Source organism: Malus sylvestris, chromosome 8 (assembly GCF_916048215.2).
Source record: "Malus sylvestris chromosome 8, drMalSylv7.2, whole genome shotgun sequence".
Lineage (NCBI taxonomy): Eukaryota > Viridiplantae > Streptophyta > Magnoliopsida > Rosales > Rosaceae > Malus > Malus sylvestris.
Window position 1 is genome coordinate 25,109,322 of NC_062267.1, and position 11,701 is coordinate 25,121,022.

At 36.0% G+C, this 11,701-nt stretch overlaps 1 protein-coding gene and 2 long non-coding RNA genes across 3 annotated transcripts; 1 reads left to right on the forward strand and 2 right to left on the reverse strand.

Moving 5' to 3' along the window:
• Positions 1–575: 575 nt before the first annotated feature.
• Positions 576–2,116, reverse strand: LOC126632025 (uncharacterized). Its single transcript, XR_007626540.1, has 3 exons — positions 1,453–2,116; positions 893–954; positions 576–795 (listed from the first exon to the last, which is right to left on the reverse strand). It is a non-coding gene; the product is annotated as an uncharacterized LOC126632025 (long non-coding RNA).
• A 4-nt stretch (positions 2,117–2,120) lies between these two features.
• On the reverse strand, positions 2,121–3,469 carry LOC126631469 (ribosome-inactivating protein gynostemmin-like). Its single transcript, XM_050301591.1, has 2 exons — positions 2,296–3,469; positions 2,121–2,152 (listed from the first exon to the last, which is right to left on the reverse strand). The coding sequence occupies exons 1-2, from the start codon at positions 3,467–3,469 to the stop codon at positions 2,121–2,123; spliced, it is 1,206 nt and encodes a 401-aa protein (XP_050157548.1).
• Positions 3,470–4,157: 688 nt separating this feature from the next.
• On the forward strand, positions 4,158–6,129 carry LOC126631625 (uncharacterized). The gene is made up of 2 exons (XR_007626420.1): positions 4,158–4,880; positions 5,670–6,129. It is a non-coding gene; the product is annotated as an uncharacterized LOC126631625 (long non-coding RNA).
• Positions 6,130–11,701: the final 5,572 nt, after the last annotated feature.

Consider the following 11,701-nt stretch of genomic DNA (forward strand, 5'->3'; position numbering starts at 1 on the left):
AAGTGCGTGGGTTACTAGTAAATTCATCATGATAACAATACATAGCAAAAAATTACGAAAATTTGTAGAAACCTAGTAATACAACATGTCGAAGTGTCCGACACTTCGGAGTTTGGAGTGTCCATGCAACCTAGGATTTATGGGGTGATTTTTGGTATATAAATAGGTTTTTAGCCCTGTGACAATCAAACCACGTTCAGACTCGGAGGCTTACAATTACTATTCCAAGCTTACACACCCCCGTCAACTTCCCTTTTTTTTCATTCTTAATGTCCCTATATACGTGGCTGCCACCCCAAAAGCAAATGGTCTTGACTTCTATCTAAGTGGAGCCAATGATGCCACCGGCCATAATGATGACCGTGCTGCAGCCTACAGAAATTTCATTGGAGATGTATTGGTATGTCTGGATACGTGCAGGGTACATATATTTCGTGTTAATCAATAAAACTGTAGTTAAGTTCGGAAACAAAATCCAGTACACCATGATCAGATTTTCGGTTCAGCACAACATTAAACTTACAGAAATATTAAAAAAAAAAAAAAAACACAGTATATCTAGTATAGCCGACGGATACTGAACAAACCCTAAAACTCTTATCGGTGTAAAAAGTTCGAAAAGATTTACAATGATAGCATTCTTTTATGCCAACATAAACTCAACTAACCAATTACATTAGCAATTATCTGACTCCAGCCAAGAGGGGTAAGATGTGCATCGAAAAGATCATAAGACATGTATGCCGCATGATCCTTCTCGCCTTCCACATTGTGAATCCCTTGTGCATGCCTTACCTGGATATATGATCATTTTGTCAGAAAACACCTGAATGCACTTCAAAGACCACAGATTAAACAAAAAAGGAAAACGCGATTTAAGCCTGTTACAAACCAGGTGAAGAGTTTTAGTTCGGTGCAACGGGTGGAGACTTGGACCTGTAGTGGCATCCATATCTGCACCAATCAAACCCCCCCCCCCCCCCAAAAAAAAAACAGTTAAAAATAAATAATAAAAAAAAAATCCACAAAACAAAGATGGTCGTATCTCAAAGAATATATCATGAAAATGAATGATGTCAATATTTCAAAAGAATATGGACTAACATTCGCGTGGCACAAAAGCTACAAACAAAGGGCAGAAAACCAGCATAAACTACAATTATTTTGCTTTATAACTGAAAAGGAAGGAAAAAGAAAGAGGATCTTAGATCTTAGGAAGGAATAAATTGATGGATATCCAATCGCATTACTACCCAAGCACCCAACAAACACATAAAAATAGTAAAAAACTAAACAATAAAATAATAGAAAAATGGTTAATTGCGGTGCCATAAAGCAAAATCCTTCATTAACTAACTAATTAACGCTAGAAATGGAAGATCAAAATAAGAAATCAAAACGCACAATTGAAATACAGTTGGTGAGAGTTAAGGAGGAAGAGAATTGCAGTACCTGGAGGCGAAGAGAGGCAGAGAACGGAGGAGCGCCGCGGCGGTTGTGGCGGTGGTGAGAATCTTCGATTCTAATCCGCGCGGAACTATCGCCAGTGTGGCCGTGCACCGTCGATTTATCTCAGCCATAAGAAGAAGGGTGGAGGTTGGAGGTGGAGGCTATGGGGATTTAAAAACAACTTTGTTTTCAACAAGAAGGTTTTATGTTTGAGTTATTTTTTTAGTTTAGTTTTCTTGAGAATTGGACCACCAAACAAGAATTTACATACTAACAAAAATATCAGCAGCAATAACAGTACATGATGCGATCGAGTTTGCATCTGTGGACAAAAACAATAAAATTATTCATCATTCATCATTCATCATTCATGACCTCATACATTTCTTCCTCTCAAACCAACATATAAGTAAGAATCAACAATCCATTGTTGATTCCATTTTGAGGTGGGTCTCCCCAAACTGATACTTAAATCAGCATTCGCTTGCATGAACGATGCAAAAATTTTTGCACCGGAGATAGTGCCATTCCCGTTAAAAAACCAAACATTGTACCCGAATCCGTTGCATTGTGAGATTACAGGTGACAACTGCTGATTAATCTCCACGGTAATGCAGAGATGGGGGACAGGTCGAAGCGTATTATCCGGATAATAGTACCATAATTGAGTATCAATATCTTTGCACGGAGCCATGGATAACCTCTGTGAAAACAGATCATACTCCATACAATGATCGGTACCAAACCCTATGATTTTAACCATCATAGGGTCAATTGACCTACCGAAATTCCAAAATTGGCTTGACCGTTGCTGATCTTTGAACAAGACCAAACTGTCAAAATTACTTGCGGTCAAGTACAAATTTGTCCTTCCTTCCACCATCATTCCCTCCGGGGAAATCATCCACTGTGCAACACCTGGCATATCACATTTCATTAACATGACTTCGGGGGGATCAGCAGTGTTGATGCCGAGGCAATATTCCTCCTCCCACACCATGGTGCCATCCATATGGAAGGCCCACTCTTGTTTGGGCTCCTGGTAATTGCAATGTGATAAATGCAAATTGGGGACACCCAAGTTATCTGTTGCCTCAAGACATCTGCCATCAAAACCGGCCATCCGTCCTGAGACTTGTGACAGACATCTTAACTTGGAGTCCCCAATACTTTGTAGGCCGCATCCCCGACCCCGACCCCGATTTTGGAAGTTGCGGCCCCGGTTTTGGAAGGTGTAGAGTAACAAGCCTAAAGCAATATGATCGCGAAGCTGTCTGACGGAATCTACTCGGAACATTATTTCTCCACCGTATCTAGGTTCAAAAGCGTTTGCAAACATTCCATTCTCCTCCGATCCTTGAATATCTTGAGACAGCCGGTCCCAATTATTTTGGGCCACTAACATGTCTGGTTGCGGTCTGTAATTCGAGCCCCTTTGTATAGCGTTAGCGATACGTTCCTCGAAAGTAGAGAATTTTGCTGCTTCCGAAATCATTTGTATTATGACAAGAAGTGGTCTTGCGTAAGGGTTATCTGGGTCCCTCAGATACTGCAATTCTGTAATGGCAGTGTCTAGTGGCGGGAGTCCCAAATCAAGTTCAGACCTGTCGCTGGACATAGCCTCCAGGGTTCTATAGTTGCCGGTGTAGCTCAGCGGTTCGCTCTGAGGGAACAAAGCTTGGTAATCTGCTTGTAAAGGACAGTCGCTGAAGTAGCGGCGTACATTGCGGGTGATGAATCCTACCACATACACATTCGAAACATCAAGAATTATGGTGACGCGATCTTCTGCGTAGTTGACAAGCTCGACTTGTAGGAAGCGTTGTCGATTTGGCAAAGCCGCTGCAGCTCGAAGCACAGGAATGTCTTCTACTCTCTGTGGATTCTGACCGCGCAATAGTTCTCTGAGAGATTTGATGAAGCTTTTGTATGCTTCAGAACGGTCAACTAGGTGATTCTCCGCATCGTCGTTTGGAATTAAACTGAACTCAAGCCCCTCCGTTCCCGGGGTGACGACCATGTATGTAGTAAAATATAAAATGAAAAAGAGGGCCAGTTTCATCACCATTGTGCAGTATTGATTTACTGAAATGGTAAAAACGAAAGGAACTTGAGAATGGTAAAAAAGAAAGGAACTTGAGCTGGGAACAGTAAACGTAAGCATCCGATAAGGTGGTTTGATTGTTTATATACCAAGAGTCATTGGTTTCCATGCAAGTCAGCATCTTTACATGCTACCTACTTCTGCAAATTATACAAGTCTCGTTCTTCCCGTAAGCTACCCAAACCCTAACCAACCCTGCATGTAAAAAGAATGATGCTACCTACTTCTGCAAATTATACAAGTCTCGTTCTTCCTGTAAGCTACCCAAACCCTAACCAACCCTGCATAAATCATTCTTTTTACAGCATCCCACAATCTTCGTAAACTTCTTGTTCCTCTCATATTATCTATATACTAAAACCTAGCAGAATGGCACTGTTCATCCTGTGAGAGAGCGCACTGTTCACCAACAGTGAAAGGACGGAACTGCTCTTGGTTTCTGCTTGGGTTCCCGTACTGTTCACACTTTGCTACAAAAAAAAAATCCTTCTTGTCCTCTGTCTCTCATCAGAATGTACTGCCCTCTGTGCTACATCCGAAGCTTTTGAAAAAAAAGCCAAAAGAAAAAATGCGAACCGATTCCTTGAATTTTGTTATCATTTTAGTTAAAACGTGTTTCCATTTTAGTTAAATTTAATCCCTAATTGATCTGACTAAGCAGCCAAAAAGGATTATATAGACAATGTCCGCAAATAGATGGAATTCTATTAATGAAAATTAATCCTCAATACTTCCATCTGAATACATGATAGTATTTTGTGGCTAAACAAAGTTTTTACTCGATGAAATATTTACCAACTTACATTGACTAATTCTTCTCCTTCATTTGAAGATCAAAAACCAAACCACACATGGATCCCCAAACTTTAGCTTTACCATTACTAATTCTCTTGCTTGGGAATTTTAAAATAAAATCATAGGAAAACATGAATCTTATTATATACCAAACTCAGGATATTATGATAAAAATCAATTGATACGAAAGAATAGAGCTAATAAAGACCTTGCAAATTGTATCAAGAGATTGAGCAGATTGAAACGTAGATTTGTCCATGTTTTTCGAGAGCTATAAATAATATTTTGGTCTTTTATCGATCTCATGATCCTTGCTGTAAAGCGTTTACAATTGGACTTTATTTTAGTCTCCGACATCTCAATTGATATCGGTTTATTTATGCTAATTCATTGGTTTTTTATGTTTTTCAAATTTGCAGTATTATTTTGAGGACGGATATGATTTGGTCAAATTCATCAAGCTGGTGTAACAAGCAGGCCTATTTGTTAATCTCCAGATTGGCCCTTATGTTTGCGCTGAATGGAACCTCAGGTAATTATTTTTGTTAAGAATATTTTTTGTGTTTTTCTGTTTCTGAAACAAAGGATTCCCAGTTTGGCCGAAATATGTCTCCAGAATCGTTTTTTGAAGGACCATGAGCCTTTCAAGTTAGGATATTATAAATCTTCCGTTACTCCAATGCAATTTAATTTTTTTAATAAATAATTTTAAAGCTAAATTTAACTGGTCGGGTTTTCTTAGTATTTATGTGAAACATTGTTAGAATTGCTTTTCGGTGATAGAAAAAACTTTTAGTCATTTTATAAGCAAATCTCAAACATGACGCCAATCTTTTAACTTAATAATCTATTTGTTACCAACTTTTTCCTTCTTCTTTCAATCATGTAGAAAGAAAGATGCGATCCAAGCTACCGTCAAAGAAATAGATTATAATTTATTGAAAATGTGTGCTTATCAACATTTTTTAAACATTTTAAAGAAATCTTACAAAGCTAATTGGCAAATTGCAAGATATTTTGAAATACAATACTGTAGTACAACCTTTGGAAAAAAAATGGTTGCCAATGAAAGATTTGAGACCAATAGTTAAATTTGTATTGAAAATATGAGGTACAAAGTATAATAAAGCATTTATAAAAGGATGTCTAATAAAGCATTTATAAAAGGACGATTACCCTTTTTTTTAATACATTTTTAAAGATCTTATAAATCTTTTCCTACATCTATGCATTTGTTTCTCTCAGTTCACAATTCAGCAGAATGAGAGTATATTTATGTTTGCAATAAGATGTGAATTCTAAACTTTATTCATACTTGCAGGCTAAGAATTGTGGTAGAAGAGTTTATTGTAGTTAGCTTAGAGGAAAATGTGAGATTAGCAATTTGAAGAGTACTCTCTCCTCATATGTTTGCTTTGACATTTGTAGGTCGTAATTTTTATTTATCTCTTCATGGCGTACTTAAATTTTTAGATCAATATATGTATTTGTTTTTGACATTTCTTATTATATGTATTAGAAAACTGACCGAAGAAAGTATCCAATTTTATAGCAATTAAAAAAATTCACCTCAATAATTACAGTTTTATTCCAATTTGTAAGCAAGGGAAAGAAGCTCTGAAGTTTCAATGAAGAGAGTCGGAAGTTCTTAATAGTATATTTGTGTAAAGAGGATTGTAAATATGGATGTACATATATATGTAAATAGAGATGTAAACATTGTTGTTAATGGCTAAATAGAATTGTAAACCCGTAGCAACGCGCGGGCTCATTTGCTAGTATTTATCTATAATACTTATACCCACAAGCTTGTAAGCTTCTTGTTCCTCAGTTATATATATATATTACTTATACCCATATGTAATACACACACACACACACACACACGTATTATATTATATAAAATTTATATTCATGCTAAAAGGCAGTTCTTCTCGTGAACAGTAACTTTTGTTGATGCCACAACTTCGATCGTCAATCAAAATTGCCAATGTGTGAAACTCTGCTCACTAGGCTGGGCAGAGCAATGGCAAGCTAAAAACAAAACAAAAGCAAGCAGAATGATTACATGTAGTGCAGTGCAGTGCAGGATGTGGAATGTCTTTTCCTCATTGCAAATCCCAAACGAACCAAATCTGGATGGTAAAATACTTGGAGTTGGAATTAATAGGATCGATTGAAACACGAATTTTTTTTTTATTAGATTGGTATATCTAACTTAGTTAAGAAGTGGTTTCTAACATAGTCATTAGGGATTTTCTGCAGCTGAACGTAGTTGTTTTCATGAGGTCAATAAATACAATGAGGTGCTTTTATACCAAGAAGTGATCTTATATGGACACATTGTGTGATGTGTAAACTGGTAAAAGGAATACCCATTCCCGTCCATCCTTCTATTTTCTGAGTCTTGCTTATTTTTCATTAGCTAAGCAACCGGTAGTTAGGTAAAGCTTTGTTTTCTTTCATCCTTAAGATAATGATTTGCAAACAGTAGTTGGATCTCCTAAGGGGCGAGGGAGAGGGGGGGGTTGGCTTAGGATTAGTATAAGTCTAGAGTTGGATTACCTCCAATGGAACCAGAAAATTAAGGGTAGAGAGAAAGAAAGATTGAGCATTTCTCATGATAAAGAAAACAGAAGAAAAGGTGAAAAGATAGTGATAATAGTGCAAAATATAACGCAAGGGCAACAAGCTAGTAACAAATTTAAAGAGGTTTTTATTTTATGTCTAGTCATTCATTTCTTCTTCACCTCATTTATTTCTCATTTCCTTCCTTTCTCCCTCCTACTCTTTATCCCAACAGCAGCACTGAACCCAAAATCAAACTGCTGTTAAATGAAATTATTATTTAAATTGAAATATAGTCAATTTCAGGGAGCATACCCACAAAAAAAAAAAAAAAAAAAAAGTTCTTAAAATTTTCATGATTAAATCAAACAGTGGCTTAAATTTTCATGATTAAATCAAACAGTGGCTTAAATTTTCATGATTAAATTAAACCTCTTTGAATAATACAAATCATAAAGACATTATGCACACACCTGTAAACAGTACCTTGGAGTTTTAACGTTTTGTTTAGTGCCATTTCAGTTGCCAAATATAAGCAACACGATCAATAGGAACCAGTGGGATGATAGTCCTCAAGCAAGTACACCAAACAAAGGAAGAAGATAAGAACAAACTGGATATGTGTCCTAGCCTAGCATCCTTCATAAACAACACACCATACTACAAGGTTCCAATAATAAATTGAGAAACCGTTCATCAATGCCAAGAAAAACAAGGCAAGCTTATCCCCCCTCAACCCCAGTACCGAAATAATTTCTGTCATGACTCACCTACCGAGTACCTCCCTGTATTAATGTTATTTTTCTTCCTGCTACTGGTGGCTTACTTGTCCACTTTACTGTACAGTGTTTCTTATTTAAAAAAAAAAAAGGGTACCTAAACTAGAACAATAAGCTCTCTATGGACTTGTTTGGATGTGTTTTTAAAATGACTGAAAGCGCTTTTGATGAAAATATTTTTGAAAACAATCTTTAGTAAAAATAGTAGTAAATCCTGAAAAAACACCTAAAGTGCTTCCTGGAAGAAGCACATAACTGGTGCTTCTTATAAAAAGCACTTAAAGTGCTTTTGGAACCCAAAAGCATTTTCCATAAAAGCGCTTTCAGTCATTTTAAAAGCACTTCCAAACAAGTCTTATGTTTCTACAACCATCTCTCTTTGTGTGTGCGTGCGTGCGTGTGCAAATAATAGATCAGGAAAGGTAAAAACACAAACATTGAACACATTTGGATAGTGTTTTCTTCTTGATCTCATCTTTATTGAACACATTTGGATAAAGTTTTCTTCTTGATCCCATCTTTATTCCAAGAAAGGAAGTCATGTTAAGCAAGTTTAGGGAGTCACTGCTCAATCTTTTGCTTAAAGACAAGTAGATTTCAGTTCATAGAATACGATGATGCTCAGTTCTCACCATGTCATTGATCTCAGCCTCGGCAAAAGATTTACCATCAACAATCATGCTCCAAACCACTTTGTTAATTTGCCAAGAAATGCGCATAGCATAGGATGGACTTTTGTTCTTCTCTTTTTCCATCAGGCGTAGCTGGGCAGCCTTATGTAGAGCCATTCTTAATGATGCATATGATGCTTTCCTTGACTTTTTGGAATTCACAAGCTCTCTTTTAAGTCCTTGCACCTGGAAAGAGAAAACCATGGTTTTATAAATCTCTAATTATGTAATGAAGAACCAAAAACTAAAACATCCATACAAGTACAAATAATAAACAAAATAAACGAGATGTTAAGACAGATTCTTTGAGAAAAAAGACCATATTCTAGTACAACAACAACAACAACAAAGCCTTTTCCCACTAAGTGGGGTCGGCTAAAAAAGACCATATTCTAGTGATGAAAGAAAATCAATTCAGAGCAGTAAGCTTCTGTGCAAAAAGGCCATCATCTAATGTTTGAAACTACACTAATCCTTATAAGCCTTAGAAGAGAAACTTTTGAATAGGAAACTCATATTTGATGTTTATTAGTATGAAACTTGGGAAAATTTTTCTTTAGAATAGCATGAGGTGCAAGAAAAGTATTACTTAGTAGTTATTATAAATTACGAGTCAAAGGGGAGAAAGAAAGGGGCGCTCCAATCAGGTGGAGAAGTTTAAAGGAGACATTCAGACTATGCACATGAAAGTGAAGCCTAAGATCTATGTGTAAACAAGTCAGACCCAAAGCACTTAAAAAGCGTGGTGTGTTAGAAAAATAAAAAACAAAATGTTAGCATAGGATGGCAGATGCCAAGTGTTTATAAGAAAAATCCGGCTACAATGATCATTCAAGTATAACACACATGACTGTAGCCTTGTAAGGAGGCTGATGCCATTATACCCACATCTTGAAAATCATATTGGACAAAAAAGAATCCTGCAATGGTGGAACCATTAATCACATGCAGAAGAAAATATCCGAATAAAAGGCCAACGATACCTAAATGCTGGTCACTTACTTTTAGAAAAATTCAATTTACTATACTGTCAAATAGGAAATAGATTTTAGTAAAACTGAAATGCAGAAGTGCTTTTCTTATTTTTCAAAAAGAAAATACTATTCCATACCAACCACATAAAAATAAAATAAATAAAATCGGCGGGCTTGAGGAATAGTCTGAAACCATAACCAACCGAAAAAGGATGTTATCCAAACGCATTTCAAGTAATACTATTCCATGCCAAGTAAAAATAATTAAAAGTATAAACAATTACCTTTTCCATTAACTTCGGAGTTTAAACAGCTAAATGTAAGGTTATACAAGTAAAAAAGACTAACGTTTCCACATGATGGCTTTGGTATCATCGGTTGGTGTGGCTTGTCAAGAGTGGAACTTCCCTCCCGAAGCACCATTCGTTTCTTTTTTGAGAAGTGGAGGCCCAACCATGGCTTTAATCTATTCATTATAACGTTGCATTGTGTACCCCCTAGCTTTACATCCATTTCAGCTCTGACAGGCGAGGTTGGCTGAAAAGTTAAAAGAGTTCCAAGTCAATAAATGACCCTCACCATATCAAAAATGCAGTGCCTGTTTCTAATGAAATATTGCATAGGGAATTCCATGGGAAATTCCAGATTTGATTCTTTTCAAAGAAAAAAAAAATATCGTATGAGAAATTCTAGATTTGTTGGAATGGACTGTAGCAGTGGCCTGTGCATCTTATCATGTGCTTTGTTGCTTTTAGAAACCTTGTTTTCAGTTATTTAGAGACTACGTCCTCAGTTTCTTTCCTTATTTTCATCACATAAATACATTCCATATTAAACATGGAAAGTACTACAGTACGTATAAACCACAAACCTTCAGTGAAAAACCACAATCATATAATCCTTGAATAGTGCTAAATCAATGATCCACCAATATATTCTTCTCAAAAAGAAAAAACGACCCGTCAATATATTCAGTATCAAAATTAACTGTACATGAGATATGTTTAGTTGGATATATTTACCCAACGTATGCAAGAAGTATAAAATATAAGCAAAAGGAAGAGGATTAACTTTTTAAGAGACACAGGTTTCACAACTTAAACTGAAAAAACTTACCTGTACTGGAATGTAAAAGAATGATACAACATCAACTTTCAGTATCTCCAAAACAGAAATGCCAGCTTCTCTAAGCAACTGAAACATAATGTCGAAAATCATCATCGAAAATAGACCAATATGCAACGAATGTGAAAAGTAAAACACTAAAATCATATTAACAGTGTCGAAGTTACATTCATACATGAATCTCTCTGAAATCCAATTGAACATCAAGGCGTGTAGTCTCCCCCACATCTTCACTGGATTGTGATTTGGTGCTTTTTAATTGGATGCCCATTATGTTATTCTCAACAGAAAAATCATATTCCAGATGCACAAATCTCACATCCAGTTTTGGTAAACTGAAGGAAACCTATCAAAGAAGTAAAATATTAGTTCTTACAAGGAACACAAATTTTAATAAAAGAGAAGTTACACAAATGGATGAACCAGACGTTGCATGATGAAAGCACATAAACAAGAACAAGGAAAGATTCAATCGTAAATAATTGCACGATACTTAATATGATTCAAGAGGTTGACATGGAAAATGAAATGCTAATATCATCACATTCAGTGCAACAACTCTGAGTAATAGATATAGGGTAGAAAGATGCAAGAGAAGCTGTCAGAAAGAAATCACATTAGAATCTGGTGCCAAGCAAAGCATCACATAATATATAGGTTGGTCAGAATTTTAAAATAATCTATAGCCCACTCACTCTACTTCAAAATAGGCACAAAAAAGTTCATGACTCCTCTACCCTTTATGACTCTTTCTGGACAGGGGAGATATCCTCCAAGGCACACTTCTGGCACCAGTTTAAACTTGTTTCGGCCTCTTAATACTGTATACTAGATTATTGCTATCACATAACCATTCGGACCTGACTGGTAAGGATTAAGGAACAGCCTGGGATATGGGAAGGTGTTAGTCAAAATCTTGGTAGGAGAAAAACTATACCATCACATCGCATGTAATTACACATAAGTATAGTCCAACAACTAATTCTTTGAAAATCTGATAATAAAGCTTGATGCCAATTAGATTGAAGTGTGTGTGTCTTTGGAGTTTCATATTTTTTAGGAAATTATTTATCAAAAAGAAAAGAAAAAATCTACAAAAATGAACAAGGTATCAAAACCAACTGTGCAATCATAACTTACATTCACTAAAAAGGAATATATCCCAAAAATTCTTTAATAAAGATGCCCAAGAAAAAGAATATAATTCTGTCTAGAAGAAAACACTTAAGAAAATTT